Source organism: Heptranchias perlo, chromosome 24 (assembly GCF_035084215.1).
Source record: "Heptranchias perlo isolate sHepPer1 chromosome 24, sHepPer1.hap1, whole genome shotgun sequence".
In the NCBI taxonomy this organism is placed as follows: domain Eukaryota; kingdom Metazoa; phylum Chordata; class Chondrichthyes; order Hexanchiformes; family Hexanchidae; genus Heptranchias; species Heptranchias perlo.
The window spans coordinates 28,796,184-28,817,752 of NC_090348.1; the positions used below are offsets into that span (position 1 = coordinate 28,796,184).

At 41.2% G+C, this 21,569-nt stretch overlaps 1 protein-coding gene across 18 annotated transcripts in view; it reads left to right on the forward strand.

Moving 5' to 3' along the window:
- magi2a (membrane associated guanylate kinase, WW and PDZ domain containing 2a) overlaps positions 1 to 21,569 on the forward strand; it is a 595,536-nt gene that overhangs the window by 430,512 nt on the left and 143,455 nt on the right. For all 18 annotated transcript variants that reach the window (XM_068004958.1, XM_068004959.1, XM_068004960.1 and 15 more), the window contains one exon: positions 19,111 to 19,332. In XM_068004958.1, the coding sequence (XP_067861059.1) occupies positions 19,111 to 19,332 (222 nt within the window). The remainder of the gene's footprint in view (positions 1 to 19,110; positions 19,333 to 21,569) is intronic.

A 21,569-nucleotide genomic window follows, 5' to 3' on the forward strand; every position in this document is an offset into this window, starting at 1 on the left:
CCCGCCGGCTTTGATTGCCGGTGGGAGTCCCGCATGCGGGGGCTGCGTGCGCACCGATTCGCGTCATTAGGGAGCCCGGAAGTGGGCGGGATGGAGCCGGGCTCTGGACCCACTCCGGCAATCCCCAATTTTAGGAGCCCCCGGCACGAGCACACCCGCTCGGCCATCCGAAAATTGACCCCTGTAAATCAGTGAGATGAAGTCTCTACCCACTGAACTGTTAATCGTGAAGGGCTCCAGCCAATCAACAACAACAGCTGGTACTTATTTGGCACCTTTAATGTAGAAAAACATACCAAAGTGCTTCAAGGAGGTGTAATCAAAAATGGGATGATGAGTCAAAAAAGGAGATATTAAGAACGTGACCAAAAGCTTTGTCAAAGAGGTAGGCCTGCCCTTTTTCCTATTGTTCTCCAAAATATTTGTCAATCAAAATTATTACCTTCAGGTTACATAGAATTAATTAGAATGCACAGCACAGAAACCGGCCATTCGGCCCAACAGATCCACAGAAACCAGCCATTCGGCCCAACAGATCCAAGCTGTTGTTTATACTCCACACGAGCCTCCTCCCTCCCGACTTCATCTAACCCTATCAGCATATCCTTGACGGTCTATCCTTTGATCTATGATCAGGGTGCCTCCAGAAGTTTGTCTGGTTGCGTTCCCTGCTGTGCAGATTGAACAGAATGGCACCATAAACAGCATGGTACTACTTAGGGACAAATATTGCTGCCACCTCAGGATGATTCATTAATTCGCATTTCAAAAAAAATATTGTTGAGCCAAAGTGAAGTTGCACCTTGAGGAAAATTTAGTGGACAAACAGACTCATTCAAGTTGATGACTTTCTGTTAAAAAGAATACTCCGTGTAGCTTTAGGAGTTAACCCCTTGCACGCCGATTCTAGCAATACGAAATTTTAAAAATTAAACACAAGGAAAAATCCATTTTGCCCCATATTTAAAAGCTACCAGTGAGATGAGTTTGTTACCCATGGTCGGTACTTAATAGGTAGCCTCATTCTGAGAAGCCACATGCAATGTGGGAAATAGGTCAATCACACTGGTGCAGTGAGAGATGCTCTTCTGAAGTTCTCCTAAAGCATTTGAACAGAGAAGTAGGATGTAACATAGGCTAGATCAGATCTCAAAATGTTTGATGATAATGCTGGCTTCAAAATTGCAAAAAGGTTCGATTTTCCAGCACTGGCGTCCTTCACCTGAATGAGCACAAAAACTAATTTCTAAAGAGTTACTAAGCTCTAGTTGTTGATACTGTTGCAAATGTGGTAATATTTTTGAGTTATGATCATTTTTACAAAGATAATTTGTGTTAAGGTTTCCTGAGCTGAAATTGATAACTTTGAAAGGTTTGCTATTCAAGAATATATCTTATAAACAAAACTCCTTATAACATAAATATAGCCCATGTATAGTAAAATAGAGCTGAATAAAGGTGTTCTTCAGTGATTAAAAGGAAGATGATACTTTTGCTGGCAAAAATATAGAAAGGGGAATTAACTAACACACAACTTGAACAACTTTTCTTATCTACATTTTAAATTTTACCCACAGTTTCTGCTTAAATGAGAATATGTGTGTAAAATTGCAAAAAGTAAATGTAAAAGTCAGACATTAAACAAACTTTTTCTAACCATCATTCAAAAAATGTACAGTATACTTTGAAGACTTTTTCATAATGGGAACTATCCACTTCTGTCATTAAAAATGTGTTTCTGACTAGATGGTACAGATTTAAACAGTTAATTATTGCAAAATGTGGGATAAGTTGTAGATTGGTTAATGCATGCTGTTGGACTTCTACTTTCAAGATTTATTGAACATGTATGTGATTACAAGCAAGAAAATATATCTATCATACTTACAAGTAGAATAACCATCGGGGAACAAAAGTGTCACCAATCCAGGCCAGTTCTCGATCAGAAGTACCCCCCCGAAGATGCACTGATTCTACATTTTGTACCTTTTCTATAGCACACCTACTTTCAGTCATAAAATATATGACCCAGCACCATGTTATCCTTTGTTCCTGTAATTGCACAGTACAAACTAAGCTCGCCACAGAAAGTTAGGGCTTATCTATTTCAATCTAAGTTTTATTCGTTCATGGGATGGGGGCGTCGCTGGCAAGGCCAGCATTTATTGCCCATCCCTAATTGCCCTTGAGAAGGTGGTGATGAGCCGCCTTCTCAAACCGCTGCAGTCCGTGTGGTGAAGCTTCTCCCACAGTGCTGTTAAGTAGGGAGTTCGAGGATTTTGACCCAGCGTCGATGAAGGAATGTCGATATATTTCCAAGTCGGGATGGTGTGTGACTTGGAGTGGAATGTGCAGGTGGTGGTGTTCCCGTGTGCCTGCTGCCCTTGTCCTTCTAGGTGGTAGAGGTCGCGAGTTTGGGAGGTGCTGTCGAAGAAGCCTTGGCGAGTTGCTGCAGTGCATCCTGTAGATGGCACACACTGCAGCCACGGTGCGCTGGTGGCGAAGGGAGTGAACGTTTAGGGTGGTAGATGGGTGCCAATCAAGCCGTCTGCTTTGTCCTGGATGGTGTTGAGCTTCTTGAGTGTTGTTGGAGCTGCACTCATCCAGGCAAGTGGAGAGTATTTCATCACACTCCTAACTTGTGCCTTGTAGATGGTGGAAAGGCTTTGGGGAGTCAGGAGGTGAGTCACTCGCCGCAGAATACCCAGCCTCTGACCTGCTTTTGTAGCCACAGTATTTATGTGGCTGGTCCAGTTAAGTTTCTGGTCAATGGTGACCTCCCAGAATGTTGATGGTCGGGGTTCGGTGATGGTAATGCCGTTGAATGTCAAGGGGAGGTGGTTAGACTCTCTCTTGTTGGAGATGGTCATTGCCTGCCACTTGTCTGGCACGAATGTTACTTGCCACTTATCAGCCCAAGTCTGGATGTTGTCCAGGTCTTGCTGCATGTGGGCATGGACTGCTTCATTATCTGAGGGGTTGCGAATGGAACTGAACACTGTGCAATCATCAGCAAATAGCCCCATTTCTGACCTTATGATGGAGGGAAGGTCATTGATGAAGCAGCTGAAGATGGTTGGGCCTAGGACACTGCCCTGAGGAACGCCTGCAGCAATGTCCTGGGGCTGAGATAATTGGCCTCCAGCTACCACCAACATCTTCCTTTGTGCTAGGTATAACTCCAGCCACTGGAGAGTTTTCCCCCTGATTCCCATTGACTTCAATTTTACTAGTGCTCCTTGGTGCCACACTCGGTCAAATGCTGCCTTGATGTCAAGGGCAGTCACTCTCACCGCACCTCTGGAATTCAGCTCTTTTGTCCATGTTTGGACCAAGGCTGTAATGAGGTCATTATAACATCATCAACTTTTAACATTGTTAAAAGTACCCTTTTAACAATGCGATAAGTGTTAATTACTGCCAGTCAACCTCTCTGGCACTGAAAATTAACTTTTACAAGTATGGAGTCTCATTCCTTCAGGATTTAATTGTTGTTTGAGATTTTTTTTTAATAATTATAATGTTTTTTGTACTTTTTTTGTCTTTTTTTCTCTCCCTCTTAATCCAATCTTTCTTGCCCTCCTTATTTCTCTTTCTGTTCCTGATTTGACATTGAATTCACCATGCTAACTTACACTTCCTTCTCTGTCCTTGTGCTGTTAATTTCACAATCCTTCAATCTGGTTAAGGAGATACACAGTTTCTTACCCTGTTCACACGGATCCCCGATGCCCTGAAAGGGCGCCGGGCCGTTTCCATCTCGCACTTAAAACAACTTGCGGCGCAAAATATCATGGAGATTAAACGGGCGAGGGCATGTCTTACTAATGGTGAGTGCTGTTCATTGACTGGCTACAGCAAACTCTGGGCCACTGTGTTGCTGGCGAACACTGCTGGAGATCTATTGCACTCTACTCATCATTTTTGAATAATGAGCTAACTAGAGCAGTATCATGGTGGATGGCTTGAACATGCTACCAAGGCTTTGCACAGCTAAAGAGAGTACCTCAAAAGTATTGATTGGAAGATAGGGTTAGTGTTTATTCATAATGAAGTCCTGAAGGACAAGTACCAATAAGAACAGGTGAAGGGCACTTTGGTCTGTCTTGTTTTTGCCACGGAAGTCCCAATGCAGAGTAAGCTTGAGGCATATAGGATGGTTCTCTTTCATGGTCCAGAAATCCCAGGTGAAAAAATCGAATGAGATCCAGGACCAAGCTGTGAGGTGGACTTGTGGCAGAAAGGGAGCAAGGGTCTCGTCTACCCTGACTGTCATTAATCACCCTAGAGAAGGGAGTTTTCCTCCTTTGTTTGAAGTGCTTTGAGCCATCTTCTTGCATGTTAGCAGTGTTATAGAAATGCAAACACCATGGTACATGCATATCCGGTGTCACATTCACTATTAATAGCTTCTTATAGCATAAAAATCAGTTGTACCTTGTAAGAACTATTTTCTTTTAATATTTAAAATGTGTTACCTTTCCAGGATATATAAATTTAGGTTTCAAAAACAGAATTATAATAAACTGTAAAATACTGGATATGCACCAAAAGATATCAAAAATCAGAATTTCTTGGCATGTCTCTAGGACTCCCCCTGGGAAAATAAAATCACACACCTTTAATGCTCATGGTGCTGTTCAGAAATTTCCAAATCCACCACTGCAAAAAATATATTTTGGGTTCTTTTGTTTTTCCCTGGTTATAATATTGGTTTTACCTGGATCTTAATTCATCATGAGCTCATGTCCTGCTGCACGTTCAGTGTAACCACTTGTTCCAATTCATAAGCAAGAATATAGTGTTTAGGTTTTCATATAGGTGTTCATGTGATCCCCAAAGCATCTGGAATTCTCAGGTAATAAAAAGATGATTTAATTTGTTCAGCTGTCATAAAGCAAAATCCTTGGTCATAGACCTATATTCAGGGCTGTTTCTGAATTGTCAATTGTTTTCTCAGTTGTTGGCATTATTCAAGCTTTTCAGATGTTTCTAGTTTTCTAGTTGTCATGCATGAGAACTTGTATTAACCAGTGTGACTAAAATGAATGGATGGAATCTCATGAAGGTTATGAATCAGGCAAGCTGACCTCCATGCTTGACCTCCCAATATGCACTCCTGTCACAAAAAGGTCTGAGTCAGGAGTACTAAATCATAAAATTTACCATTAAATGTTTTAGTCACATATATCCAGTCAGTTACAGTATAGATTTTCTGTCACTTAATATTACTGTACACTTTATAACTGCAATACAAATCCAGCTAATGATATCAAATAGTGCCGACCAATGCAAAACTAGAACTGCATAAGCTTTGCCATCAGTTTGATACATCTGGCACAGAGGTTCTGTTTTAATGTTTTCGACGTAGCACCTACCAAGGTTATTGATTAATTAGTGTTGGAAACTATACTGTAAACTGTTAAAAACATGAAAGTATCCTAGAAACTGTGGAAAGAGAAAAGGCCATTTGGCTTATTAAGTCAGCTCCTTCCTATGAACTATGTAGACTTCTTCGCCTAGAAATTCGGGTGTGCCCATTTTCGGGCACGCGGTGGGGGGGAGGGGGGGTGCAGGGGTGGTGCGCAGGGATCAATCTCTGCATCTGGATGGTGAGGCCCGAGGCACACCCGATATTGGGCCTCGTGCCTCATTATCGGCGAGTCTGCGAGATGCGGACGCAAACAGGCTGCTTGTTGGTGAAGCAGAATGGAAGAAAAGGAAGACTTGCATTTCACGTAGCACCTTTCACAACCTCAGGACGTCCCAAAGTGCTTTACAGCCAATTAAGTGCTTTTGAAGTGTAGTCACTGTTGTAATGAAGGAAACACAACAGCCAATTTGCGCACAGCAAGGTCCCACAAACAGAAATGTGATGATGCCCAGATAATCTGTTTTAGTGAAGTTAGTTTAGGGATAAATATTGGCCAGGACACCAGGAGAATTCCCCTGCTCTTCTTTGAAATAGAGCCATGGGATCTTTTACATCCACCTGAGAGAGCAGAGGCACCTCCGTCAGTACAGCACTCCCTCAGTACTGCACCAGAGTGTCAGCCTAGATATTGTGCTCAAGTCTCTGGTAATCGGGTCGGGAGGGTAGGCGATCACATCGGGAGATAGCGGTGGCTGGAGGGGCAGCGGGGGGGTGGGGGTGGGGGGGGGCATGATAGCAGCGGCAACCGGGGCTGAGCACAGCCGACAGCGGCCCGCATTCTTTGAATGTGGAGTTGGGAGGAGCAGTAATTTACTTACTTTCCGGTAAGTATGTTTTAAAATCCTACCTTTTTTGTGGCAGCCGACAGCAGTCCCTTTAAGGAACTCCACGCCACATATAGACGTGGTTTTCCTATTTGCAGCTGGCTCCAGCTGCCTTAGGGCAAACCAATCTTCCAGTAGGGGCCTCAAACAGGCATTGGGCCCCTACTTGCACATGCAAAGGGGCTAACACCTGCTTCAGGCACCTACATACTGACTTTTTGGCCTTTACCAATATGGCGGGTGGAGCGCTTCCGGCTCGCAATGACAGTGAGCTTCCTGCCCGCCATATTGGAGGCTTAGCAAGCCGTTTAACACCTGAATTTCTAGGCCGTTGTTTTTATTTATGTTATTTTATTTCTCGCCGCCCTTCAGTCTTAGATTTTGACCTCTTTTAGTCCCCCAGATACCACTTAGTGCTCCCCAGCCAAATACGGACAGCCTGCTGCAAGGCCGCTGCTTCACTTAAGGTGCAGTTAGGAGACCTACTCAAGCACCCAATGTTTACTTGCTTCCCTTTGCACCTTGCCCAGAGTGGAGACAAAAAAATTGTTTTAGGCTATCACTTGCCCTGATATAACATTTTCACAGCTGACTATGGAGCAGGTTATATTGTTAGTAGCTCAGAAAACCAAAAATATGGAACAGGAACTTGTTTTGAGTTTCATAGTGATATGTGACTGCTATTAATCTTAATATTAAATCAATATTGGGATTTACGATATTCACAAACAACTACAGAACTGCTGCAATGCTTAAGGACTATTCGCTGACTTTTGCATATTAAAATACAATTGTACCATTTCGAAGGGGAAATCTCAAGCTTTAGATTACAAATTTTCTACCAAGTATCCTTGGCAACAAATTGGCTATTACCCAAGGAAAACATTCTTTGACCAGTAGTGAAAATATTTGATATTGGAGCTTGTTTTGTTTTAAACCTAAATCAGGCTTTATGGAATTACTAATATGGTCCACAAAAAATCTGGGAAGGAATGAAAAAAGTTTTAGTCATCCACCTCAGATCATTATACCATAGACTTTACCCACACAACCACAACAAACAGCCATTTCCTTAACATCAAAGATGAGAGTTTGACAGTTCTCTCACCTTTTAGGTGAGGTATTAATGTCGCCGCTTCTACATACATTTGCCATAGATGGAGTTTCACACACAATAGATTTTCCTAACGGCTCAACGCCTAGGGGGAAAAAAGCTCATCTCCAGCACAGTCTGTCAGTCTCTCAAATCCATTAACGTTCCAATTAAGCTGTTTCAGCCACGACTTTTTGACTTAATTTCTGACACATAGACACAAAAAATGAGGACTATGCTGATTAGGCCTGGCCAGTTTAATGTATTGGTCATCACTGCCACAAAAACAATGACATTCCCCCAGAGATGCAACTGACCAAAACATTTTTAAATTGGATTTAAACTATCTATTTAAAGTCATATGAAATAAAAGATAGAAATCTTCCTATTTTTGTCAAAGCGCTACCTAACTTTCTATCACCATTCTTATTTAAAAGTTGCTTTGCCGGAAAATAAGGTTCTGATTTCTAATCTAAAGATTAATTAAAATAATATAATTCAGCGCTCACCAATTGTGTCACTGTAATGCGTCAGCACACAGTCGAACTGTCAGCATGCATTACAATAACATTTCCTGCTCTCTGGGAAGCCATGGTGACTACCTAGAGAGCGGCAAATTTGATTTTAATGCATGCTGACTGTTCCATGAACTGCCGCTACTGCTTACCAGCACAATGAGGAAGTTAAATGATTTTAATCATTTGATTGGAAATCAGAATCTTATCTTTCAACAAAACAATTTATAAATAAGGATGGTGTTGAAAAGAAAGATAGCATTTTAAATATATCCATATATTAGAGAGAGGAGAATGGGAGACCTGGAGCTGGAGAGAGGCCAGCAACAGACTGGCATTGAAGTGGCACTGGAGAGTCTAGAGTGGACAGGAGACCAAGGATGGGCCAGGAGCAGATTAGTGCAATCCCCTAGAGTGAACTACAGCGCCACCCTCGCAATAACTCATACCCATCACTTTCAACCCCCAAACAGTGGTCTCAGTTTCTGATCCTTTCCTGAAGTATATATTGTACTAAGGATAAAACTTCTCTGGTCTGTATGGCTCAGTGCAACACCAAAAAGTGCATTTACTCACTGAGTCACAGGGTACTGCAGCTCCTAATTCATAATCACTTCCCCAGTCCTTAAAACAAATCATTTTTACAAATGAACCTCCCCAAAAAGGAAAATATCGTGTGCTTCGAAACGCAAAATCTCTTTACTAGTTAGCACTCACCAGTCATACTGTCTAAACATAACTGCCACATTTAGAAATGAACAAAATTTTATACATCGTGGAGAGTTTGCTTGAATTTGAGCATAAACCATGTGCAACCCCACTGGGAGTTTCAATTAGTAAACACATTTTATAATAAAACAGTGGACAGAGAACTGATTTGAAGCATGAGATGCAGCTCGTGGTCTATATCCTTCAATAAAACACAATGGAACGTGATGGGCCTTTATGGCCAACACAAGATAGATGTTGACATACCTATTGAACATTGGTGATCTGGATCATTTTATGAATGTATACTTTTACTATGCATTGACTAATTTTGGAATCTATATATATATGAGTGTTGTGATTTTCACAGCAACATAAAATCCCTGGTGTCCCTCAGAATAAGGGTTTTAGAATTTTAATATTGCCCTATGCACCACCTATGTAAAGATTCTGCTCACTATTGGTACCGCTTCATCCTATCTTAAAATTCCATTTGAAAAAAATATAAATCTACAGTTAGGGAATGAGACAGTTTTTTTATTTTAAAAACTGTGACTTATTCTTCCTTACAAGTGACCTAATGAGTTCTGTTGTGGACATTTAACCATAACAGTATTTGGTTAGTTCTCAACTTCATCTCCTTGCTCACATCACTAGGACGGTATACACATGCCTTCTATTTATTGTTTAATTAATTGATCAGTCCATAGGATCACAAACATGCAATACTCCTGTGTATTTTATGTGAACAATATTTTGTCTCAATATTTGCCAGCAAATAGTTTAAGAATTAAGAGCACTGAATGATATGAAGTTGTTTTCATGGATGGCTACCTCAATTGAAAGTTCACATTTCTAGCCAGAAATTTTCACAAGATTTCTCGACTCCATTCCTCTTCATTGCCACTGAGCTCATAGGATGCAAGTCTATGTTTTACACCCTATTCACGAAAATATAGATGTGCAACAAAAGTTTTAAATTATGTCAACTTTGGTGATAATATTGCTTTTTGAAAAACAAGAACAACTCATGAACTGAGTCCAGCGAAAATATAGAGAAAACTAAACTCACAATAGCTCTCCAAAGATTAATCGAACGAGATAATCTCCCTAAAAAATGCTAGTTGTAACTGTACATTGAAGACTTGACACTTGGGGTGCATTCATACCAGTATACTACCAGTAGCTGCAGAATTGTTCCAGCTAGGCACTACCATGGATCCTATTGAATTCTCATGGACAGGAGGGAGCTGTCTCAGGCATCCTTATAGACATGTGCAGAACTCCACTTGTGGCTGTTAAAATTTATACATTTTAAAAGTGCAGGCATGAGTGCCTGCTTTCTCAAAAAAATTAAAACCTGTGAAAGTTTATAAAGTGTCCAAGGAGGCTGTTTCACAATAACACAAAAATGCCATAAAGAAGGTTGATTACCTGGCTTCTTGGCTTATTTAAATCAAAAATAATGCAAACAGATGTAGTATCTTGCGTTGAATGGCATTCCGGAAGTTTGAGAAAATCTGAAAGCAAATTCATTCTTGTTGGGGTAGATTTTCCTTTTCTGCTGCAATGGCAACGGACCTTCAGTGGATGGGACTTCCACCACCTCCTGCCAGCATCCCTAAACCCTGGCCCAGTGCTCCGATGCTTTGCCACAGCACAGCTTGGCTGCTGGAGCTGGCTGAAGACTAGTTTAAAAAAAAGTCATAAGTTTTAAATTTTTAAATATCCTACATTGACTAAGGCAATTCATCATTCTGCAATTGATTACCTTAGTTAAAGCTGCCCTTTACATTTAAAAAAAATCCCACCATCTCCTTAGCAACACTGGCCCCTAGAATGCAACAGCATTCTTAATATCTAGTGTTGCTGGATGCCACATTTCCTTCATTAGCATGCCGTTTGAATACACCTGTCCAAATATGAACAGCCATATTCATCATCCACCAGGCAAAAGTACCAGAAATGATGGGGACTGGCAGGGAGCCAGTGCAACAGCTCTCTGTCTACTTCCCTCCCCATCCCCCCCCCCCCCCCCCCATTACCCTGATATTGCCTAAAAACTGGTAGTAAAGGAGAGGAAAATCTAGTGCGATATCTTGCCTCATTTTATGATTACAAGAACTGGATTCTTAAGTAAAGTTTACGACCCTGACTGAACAGGTATTCCAATATCTGCTATCAGGGTATGGGCATAAGGGATCACGCTGACTCCATCGCTAACCAAAACGTTTTAAGGGATGCTGCATCTTTCTTAAGAAACAATCCATCAGTGTCAATTTCATGGGCTGGCAAACTCTAAGCAGACCAAACAAAGCGGTATTAAACATCTCTGCACTATACCAACCCATGCATGAGAAGCGATTTCAAGCAAGGTTCAAGCTTATCTGCGTCTCTCAATCTCAGAGCTGATTATGAAATGATGACTTTGAGTTTGATATCTGAAATCCTGCCAAAGACCAGCCAGATGGAGACATATCGTAGCGTTTTGACACTTGCCTGATTATGATGATGGGCAATGAAAATTTTAATTCCTATCGAACGCTGTCTTTTACTAATTTGTTGACAGCCACCAGTGCCACTCTCAAAAATGTAACAACATGCAGTACTACCAAGTGGTAGGATGTGGGTATGTGGCTTCAATTTCTCATATGGTGAGCTCCTGATTTTAAATGTGCCACCTGGGGCACTTGTCGGGCATCTCCAAAGTACTGGACAGGGTATCATGAAGAAAACAAACAAATTGCAAATGATATTTGAGCACATAATCTAAGCCCATACTTCAGTGCAGTACTGAGGAAGTGCTGCAGTGTCAAAGATGCTGTCTTTTTTGGATGGAATATTAAACTGAGATCCCATCTGCCTACCTGGGTAGACGTAAAAGTTCCTATAGCACTATTCGAAGAAAGTATGAGAGTTCTTCTAGTGTTCTAGCAGACATTTATTCTGCAACCAACAACACTAAACAGATTTACTGGTCACTTATCTAATTGCTGTTTTTGGAACCTTGCTATGAGCAAATTAGCAACTGCATTTGTCTACATAACAACAGTTCAAAGGTAATTAATTGTGCGTGAGCACTTTGGGCCATCTTGAGGACGTAAAAGGTGCTGCATAAATGACAAATAGTGCAATCAGATTCAAAGGTATTTGGATCTTTAAGATAACTCAGTACCAGATGCAGTTCAAATTATGTATATAACAATTTTTATAGGAGCAAGGAAACAAAAGATTGAATGTGTTAAAAGGCTGTTCAGAAAGAAATCTGGGGTTTATTTTGAGTAAATGCATGAAATATATCAGCCAGTGATTGGCTGCAGTAAAAATAGCCAAATATGGTACTAGGTTGCATTCACAGAGGGATAGAGTATTTACCTTCCATGTTGCTGTGGCAAAAAATAAAGCTGAAGCAAAATTAAGATGTCCGGGTAATGGGTCAACTTTGATATAGTCATCAAACATGGTGGTCTCCAAACTTTCTTCTTGTGTTCTTCCTATCTCTCTCTCTCTGGCTTGGTGTCTGCTTTCCTCACACATCCTAGGACATTATTCAACAGTAAAGCTGTTATATAAATGCATGTTGTTATTCTTAAGCTCCTAAAAAAAAAACCTATGCACTCTTTCCACTTCTTGCATTCTCACTGTTTTGAAATCAAGAGATCTAACCTAACTCATACTTCACCAGGACCTCAAAGACATAAAACTCCATCCTACCCTCAGAATCATAGAATCACAGAAATTTACAGCACAGAAGGAGGCCATTCAGCCCATCGTGTCTGTGCCGGCCGAAAAAGAGCTATCCAGCCCATTCCCACTTTCCAGCGCTTGGTCCGTAGCCTTGTAGGTTACGGCCCTTCAAGTGCATATCCAAGTAGTTCTTAAATGAGTTGAGGGTTTCTGCCTCTACCACCCTTTCAGGCAGTGAGTTCCAGACCCCCACCACCCTCTGGGTGAAAATATTTCTCCACAGCTCCCCTCTAATCCTTCTACCAATTACTTTAAATCTATGCCCCAGGTTATTGGTCTCTCTGCTAAGGAAAATGGGTCCTTCCTATCCACACTATGTGGGTCCCTCATAATTTTATATACTTCAATTAAATCTCCCCTCAGCCTCCTCTGTTCCAAAGAAAACAACCCCAGCCTATCCAATCTTTTCTCAAAACTAAAATTCTCCAGTCTTGGCAACATCCTTGTAATTCTCTTCTGTACCCTCTCTAATGCAATCACATCTTTCCTGTAATGTGTTGACCAGAACAGTACTCAGTACTCTAACTGTGGCCTAACCAGTGTTTTATACAGTTCCAGCATAACCTCCCTGCTCTTATATTCTGTGCCTCGGCTAATAAAGGAAAGTATCCCGTATGCCTTCTTAACCACCTGTCCTGTTACCTTCTGGGATCTGTGGACATGCACTCCAAGGCCCCTCTGTTCCTCTACACCCTTCAGTATCCTCCCATTTAGTGTTACTCCCTTGCCTTGTTTGCCCTCCCCAAATGCATTACCTCACACTTCTCCAGATTGAATTCCATTTGGCACTTTTCTGCCCACCTGACCAATCCATTGATATCTTCCTGCAGTCTACAGCTTTTCTCCTCACTATGAACCACATGGCCAATTTTTGTATCATCTGCAAACTTCTTAATCGTGTCCCCTACATTTAAGTCTAAATCATTGATATATGCCACAAAAAGGAAGGGGCCTAGTACTGAGCCCCGTGGAACCCCACTGGAAACAGCCTTCCAGTCACAAAAACACCTGTCGAACATTACCCTTTGCTTCCTGCCACTGAGCCAATTTTGGATCCAACTTGCCACTTTCCCTTGGATCCCATGGGCTTTTACTTTTCTGACCAGTCTGCCATATGGGACCTTGTCAAAAGCCTTGCTAAATTCCATGTAAGCTACCCTCATCGACCCTCCTTGTTACCTCCTCAAAAAATTCAATCAAGTTAGTCAGACATGACCTTCTCTCAACAAATCCATGCTGACTGTCCTTGATTAATCCATGCCTTTCTAAATGACGATTAATACTGTCCCTCAGAATTGTTTCCAATAATTTGCCCACCACTGAGGTTAGGCTGACTGGCCTGTAATTACTTGGTCAATCCTTTTCTCCCTTTTTAAACAATGGTACAACATTAGCAATCCTCCAGCTCCACGCCTGTAACCAGAGAGGTTTGGAAAATGATGGTCAGAGCCCATTTCCTCCCTTGCTTCTCTTAACAGCTTGGGATACATTTCATACTGGCCTGGCAATTTACCTACTTTCAAAGATGCTAATCCTCTTAATACTTTCTCCCTCACTATGTTTACCCCCTCCAATATTTCACCCCTCCTCCTTAACTACAATGTCTGCATCGTCCCCCTCTTTTGTGAAGACAGACGCAAAGTATTCATTAAGAACCTTACCCATGTCTTCCACCTCTGCACACAGGTTACCTTTTTGCCTCTAATAGGCGCTACTCTTTCCTTAGTTATCCCTCTTGCTGTTTATGAATTGATAAAACATCTTTGAGTTTTCCTTGATTTTACTTGCCAATATTTTTTCATACCCTCTCTTTGCTTTCCTAATTTCCTTTTTAGTTTCACCCCTGCACTTTCTATACTCCTCTAGACTTTCTGCAGTATTGAGCTCTCGGTATCTGACATAAGCTTTCCTTTTTTGCCTTATCTTACCCTGTATGCTCCTTGACACCCGTTTTCTTTGTGGGAACATATTTGCTCTGAACCCTCACTATCTCCCATTTGAATGCCTCCCACTGGGCTGACACTGATTTACCTTCAAGTAGCTGTTTCCAGTCCACATTTGCTAAATCACATCTCAGCTTAGTAAAATTGGCCTTTCCCCAATTGAGAACTTTTACTCCTGTTCTGTCTTTGTCCTTTTCCATAACTATGCTAAATCTAACTGATTTATGACCACTACCACCAAAATGCTCTCGCACTGATACTCCTTCCACCTGCCCAGCTTCATTCCCTAAAACTAAGACCAGAACTCCCCCTCTCTCGTTGGGCTTCCTACATACTGGCTAAAAAAGTTCTCCTGAATGCATTTTAAGAATTCTGCACCCTCTATACCTTTTACACCGATTCTATCCCGGTTAATGTTAGAGTAGTTGAAATCTCCTACTATTACTGCCGTATTGTTTTTGCACTTCTCAGAAATTTGCCTACACATTTGCTCTTCTATCTCCCTCTGACTGTTTGGGGGCCTATAGTACACTCCCAGCAGTGTGATTGCCGCTTTTTTGTTCTTCAGTTCAACCCATATGGCCTCATTTGATGATCCTTCTAACATATCATCCCTCCTCACGGCTGTAATTGTTTCTTTAACCAATATAGCCACCCCCCCCCTCCTTTTTTTTATCCCCCTCTCTATCTTGTCTGAAAACCCTGTAACCAGGAATGTTGAGCTGTCATTCCTGCCCCTCTTTAAGCCATGTTTCAGTAATAGCTAATATATCATACCCCACATGTCTATCTGTGCCCTCAGCTCATCTGCCTTATTCACAAGACTCCTTGCATTGAGGTATATACCATTAAGCATTGCCAAACTCCTTTGTTTTCTATTTTCTAGTCTTTGTTTCCTCTACCTTCCAAATTCGCTTCCTAATTTTCTGCCTTCCATTTCCAGCTCTGCTTCTCTCCCTTCTGAATCTACGCTCGGGTTCCTATCCCCCTACCAAGCTAGTTTAAACCTTCCCCAACAGCACTAGCAAACCTCTCCACGACGATATTGGTTCCGGCCCTGTTGAGGTGCAACCCGTCTGGCTTGTACAGGTCTCACCTCCCCCAGAACTGGACCCAAGAATCTAAAGCACTCCCTCCTGCACCATTTCTCCAGCCATGCATTCACCTGAACTATCCTCCTATATCTGTACTCACTAGCGCGTGGCACCGGGAGTAATCCGGAGATTACTATCTTTGAGGCCCTGCTTATTAATCTCGTTCCTAGCTCCCTAAAATCTGCCTGCAGGATCTCATCCCTCTTTCTACCTATGTCATTGGTACTGATATGGATCACGACCTCTGGATGTTCACCCTCCCCCCTCAGAATGTTCTGCAGTCGTTCAGTGGCATCACTGACCCGAGCACCAGGGAGGCAACATACCATCCTGAAATCACGTCTGCGGCCACAGAAACGCCTTTCTGTTCCCCTAACTATTGAATTCCCTATCACTGTTGCTTTTCTGACCTTCCTCCTCCCCCCCTGTACAGCTGAGCCATCCATGGTGCCGTGGACTTGGCTCTGGCTGTACTCAGCAGAAGAACCATCGTCCTCACCTACCGGTTAGATAGCAAGATGCACTCAAGAGACTCCTGCACTACCTGCCTGGTCCTCCTTGTCTATCATCCCCTTCTTCTACAATCTACATATTTTAAACCTCAAGTTTGGTGTCACCTATTCACTTCATGATTTATCTTTTAGTTCTCAATTTGCCCTATGGATCTTGGTTCTCCACAAAGGTTTCTCAAAATAAAATGATAACTAGGATTTAATTTCAGAGTCAATGTACCCCTTAAGTCTATAACTAAGCATATTGCATAATAATATCTTGAGTATCAAATGGGGCACAGTGTGTTGAAGCTGGCTAGCATTGTCACTGTAACTGTTTTTCCAACAAACTGGCATTATACCACAAAGAAATTGAGTGGGGTCAGAATCCAGTCCAAACTGATTATTTTGTCCTTTGCAAACAAAATTGCAGTGGAAACAGGAAGCACAGTATAAACATCAGTCAATAGATCCTGCCAAGCTGTTTTTATTTAAACTGAATATTTATATCATGATATATTGGTGTTCTAACAAACATGTATGTCATGATGCAAATTTAATAATTTGGGTCTTCTGTATTAGTATTAGTGGCAAAGTGAGCAACCCTGTTGTGAGTTCAGTGTAAACCACGACAACTCTGATTATCTCATGAGTCACACAGAATTTGCAGTAGAAACTGAGTACAAGATACCCTTGTACCTTGACTTTCTTTTCTATCCCAGTGGCTTGCCCTGGTAATCATCTATTTAACAATCCCATGCCAAAAACCTCAGAATGTGTCAATCATAGTATCATTGTAGGTACAGCACAGGAGGAGGCCATTCAGCTCATCGTGCCTATGCCAGCTCTTTGAAAGAGCTATCCAATTAGTCCCATTCTCCTGCTGTTTCCCCATAGCCCTGTAATTTTTTTTCCCTTCAAGTATCTATCCAGTTCCCTTTTGAAAGTTACTACTGAATCTGCTTCCACCACCCTTTCAGGCAGTACATTCCAGATCATTACAACTCGCTGCATAAAAAAATGTTTCTTCATGTCACCTCCAGCTCTTTTGCCGATCACCTTAATTCTGGGTCTTCTGGTTTCCGATCCTTCTGCCGCTGGAAACAGTTTCTCCATATTTACTCTATTAAAACCGTTCATGATTTTGAACACCTCTAACAAATCTCCCCTTAACCTTCTCTGTTCTAAGAAGGACAACCCCAGTCTCTCCACATAACTGAAGTCCCTCATCCCTGGTACCATTCCAGTAAATCACTTCTGCACCCTCTCTAAGGCCTTGACATCCTTCCTAAAGTGTGGTGCCCAGAATTGAACACAATACTCCAGCTGAGGCCTAACCAGTGTTTTATAAAGGTTTATCATAACTTCCTTGCTTTTGTACTCTGAGCGTCTATTAATAAAGCCCAGGATCCCATATGCTTTTTTAACAGCCTTCTCAACTTGTTCTGTCATCTTCAAAGATTTGTGTATGTCCACCCTCCCAGGTCTCTCTGTTTCTGCACCCCCTTTAAAATTGTACCCTTTAGTTTATATTGCCTCTCCTCATTCTCCCTATCAAAATGTATCACTTCACACTTGTCTGCATTAAATTTTATCTGCCATGTGTCTGCCCATTTCACCAGTCTGTCTATGTCCTCCTAAAGTCTGTTACTATCCTCCACATTATTTGTCACATTTCTGAGTTTCGTGTCATCTGCAAACTTTGAAATTATACCCTCTATACCCAAGTCCAGGTCATTAATATATATCAAAAAGAGCAGTGGTCCAAATACTGACCCCTGGGGAGCACCACTCTGTACTTCCCTCCAGTGTGCAAAACAACTGTTGACCACTACTCTCTGTTTTCTGACCCTTAGCCAATTTTGTATCCACGCTGCCACTATCCCTTTAATCCCATGGGCTTTAATGTTGCTAACCAGTCTATTATGTGGTACTTTATCAAATGCCTCTGGAAAGTCCATATACACAACAAGAACCCCACTACCCTCATCAACCCTCTCCTTTACTTCATCAAACACCTCAATCAAGTTAGTCAAACATGATTTTCCATTAATAAATCCATGCCGACTTTCATTTATTAGCCCATACTTTTCTAAGTGCCAATTAGAATCATAGAATCATAGAAAGGTTACAGCACGGAAGGGGGCCGTTCGGTCCATTGAGTCTGCGACATAATTTTGTCCCAGTTTATTGTCTCTAAAAATTTCACCACCACCAACATTCGGCTAACTTGCCTGTAATTGCCGGGTTTATACCTCTCCCCTTTTTTGAACAGGGGCGTAACATTTGCAATCTTCCAGTCCTCCGGCTCCATCTCCATAATCTAAGGAGGATTGGAAGATTGTGGCCAGAGCCTCTGCAATTTCCACCCTTACTTTCCTCAATAACCGAGGATGCACCCCACCTGGACCGGGTGACTTTTCTACTTTGAGTACTGCCAATCTTTTAAGTACCTCCTCTTTATCTATTTTTATCCTATCCAATATTGCTACTACCTCCTCCTTTACTGCTACAATGGCTGCATCCTCTAGTGAAGATGGATGCATAGTATTCATTTAGTGCCTCAGCCTCTGCCTCCACAAGAAGATCTCCTTTTTTGTCCCCAATTGGTTCCATCCTTTTACTATTTATATGTTTATAAAAGACTTTTGGGTTCCTTTAATGTTAGCCACTAATCTATTCTCATACTCTCTCTTTGCCCTTCTTATTCCCTTTTTTAGATCTCCTCTGTACTTCCTGTATTCAGCCTGGTTCTCTACTGAATTATGAACCTTACATTCGTCATTAACTTCCTTTTTCTGTTTCATTTTAATCTCTCTATAATTTTAATAGCCTATAAAAAAGTGGCAATATTTTTCTCTTTGAATATACAGATGTGTCTAGGATTTTTCTAATGAGGTGCCTGTCATCTATCGAATTAGTGTTGGAAACTAGGTTACTGCAATAAAAATATTAATAATTTCTCCCAATACACCAATCTCCAAAACAGTGAATAACAACTGAATGATGAATTTCTGATGAGCAATTTGTATTTAATAAGACCTTTTTTTAAATTACCAAAGCTTCTCAAGAGAAATATGCAGTGTTCATTTAATAATATTGGTCCATTTAAAATTTCACTGTAAAATAGGTAGACTACTTGTAATATCATTTTTCCCAAACATTGTAATATGTACTGATTTCATATTACAGACATTTGACTTATCTACATGCATCTTTGAAATGTAACACTAAACAGGAATTTACTGTTGTCTTTTGCAGACAATTACTATGGCACTCCAAAACCCCCAGCAGAACCAACTCCGCTGTTGCTAAATGTGACTGATCAGATTCTGCCTGGTGCCAGACCTAGTGCTGAGGGAAAAAGGAAAAGAAACAAATCAGTAAGTAACATGGAGAAAGCTGGTATTGCCCCTCCTGAAGAAGAGGAAGAAGAAGAAGAGAGGCCTGTCGTCAATGGAAATGGAGTGGCAATAACACCAGGTCAGTATAGCAATGAAAGCAAAATATTAGGTAGGGCATTAATGTTTTCCCTCTCTTTTAGGCTGGGGGAGGTATTGAGACTTCTAAGGACTCATTGTACTGCCAAATATTTTGTGAGATAATATGTGAACTGAATATAAAGCCCTATGGGTTAGAAACACTTAATTGATTTTAATCAAGGTTAAGCAGTGATTTTATATTATCAAATACAAGGTTCATTTCACAATGGGACCTGGAGAAAGTTCTGTTTGTCTCGTTTCTCACCAGTAAACAATTTGTCTCCTCAATAATGTGAACACTCTTCCATGTTTTTCAGTGGTTTCCATTTCCCTGCCTTTTCATTCTTTTGTCAAGTTGATGTCTGGAAACAAGTAATGATGGAGACTAAGGATGAAATTTGGATTTGCTGTTACGGGACATTTACCCTTATTGAATATTTTTTTGTCAGAATTTTCTTTCATTTTCATTTTTAAGACAAGAATGCTCTATTTGCACAGTAGTATACTACTACAATGACTTTGCTACTAATTTGGATGGATTACAAACCTTTTCCTGAAATCCAACAGAATTTTAAGAAATTATTAAAAAGTATCAGTTTTAAAAGGTTAGCTCTTCATGAATCCATAAAAATCAGGGTAAACAGACAGCTAATTTAATGGATAATACATTTCAATAATTTGTTCACAATACAAATCTCCAGGCCAATATCAGCTGTGAGTAGAGATATTCACCTTATAACCATGAGTGCTAACATTTTCCTCCTCTGTTTACTTGCTGACTTTATTGTTGACAAATTTCCCAATATAATTGTTCTTGGGTGGGACATACTATTCAGACTACTTGATTGCAATGATGTTTTGCAGCCTGGTGCTCCACATAATGTATTCTACCTGGAATCATAAATTAAATACTGCATGACATATTACTTCAACTCTGAAAGATGGTTTGAACAAAACTTCATTTAAATACACTTATGTGTATTTAGTATAGAAGCACCACTCACCTTCATGAATAAATCCTGGTCCTTCCAATTATCTGTCCTTTCCCAACCCCCCGTAGTAAACAAGAATTGATGCAGTGGCTGAAGCAATCATCAGTGAGTACTTTCTCAACAGTGTACTTCACATGATAACGATATAACAGCAACTGCTCCCGTGCTGCATTACTCAGAATGGGAAGTCTGGCATTGTTAGTCGAGGGGCAACATGAGTATTTTTGAGGTGCAATAAATGTAGTAGTTGCCACAGTAAGAGTATGATGTGATGTGAGTGGCAAACTAGCTGCGGCACACTATGGTGCATTATAGAATCATAGAAAAGTTACAGCATGGAAGGAGGCCATTCGGCCCATCAAGTCTGCGCCGGCTCTATGCATTGTGGTCGAACCAATGTTTTATAAAGGTTCATCATGACTTCCTTGCTTTTGTACTCTATGCCTCTATTTATAAAGCCCAGAACCCCGTATGATTTTTTTATCTGCTTTCTCAACCTGCCCTGCCACCTTCAATGATTTGTGCACACATGCCCCTAGATCCCCCTATTCCTCTACCCCTTTTAGAATTGAGCCCTCTAGTTTATATTGCTTCTCCTCATTTTTCCTACTGAAATGCATCACCTCGCATTTTTTCGCATTAAACTTCATCTGCCGTGTGTCCGCCCATGCCACCAGCGTGACTATATCCTCTTGAAGTCTATCACTACCCTTCCAAGTTTTGTGTCGTCTGCAAATTTTGAAATTGTGCCCTGTACTCCCAAGTCCAAGTCATTAATATATATCAAGAAAAGCAGTGGTCCCAGCATTGACCCCAGGGGAACACCACTGCACACCTCCCTTCGGTCCAGGAAACAACCGTCCACCACTACTCTCTCTTTCCTGTCATTTAGCCAATTCTGTATCCATGTTGCTATTGCCCCCTTTATTCCATGGGCCGCAATCTTAATAGCAAGCCTACCATGTGGCACTTTATCAAATGCTTTTTGAAAGTCCATATACACCACATCAACTGCATTGCCCTCATCTACCCTCTCTGTTACCTCATCAAAATACTCTAACAAGTTGGTTAAACACAATTTGCCTTTAACAAATCCGTGCTGACTTTCCCTAATCAATCCACACTCATCCAAGTGACTGTTAATTCTGTCCCGGATTATTGTTTCCAAAAGTTTCCACCACCGAGGTTAAACTGAATGGCCTATAGTTGCTGGGTTTATCTTTACACTCTTTTTTTGAACAAGGGT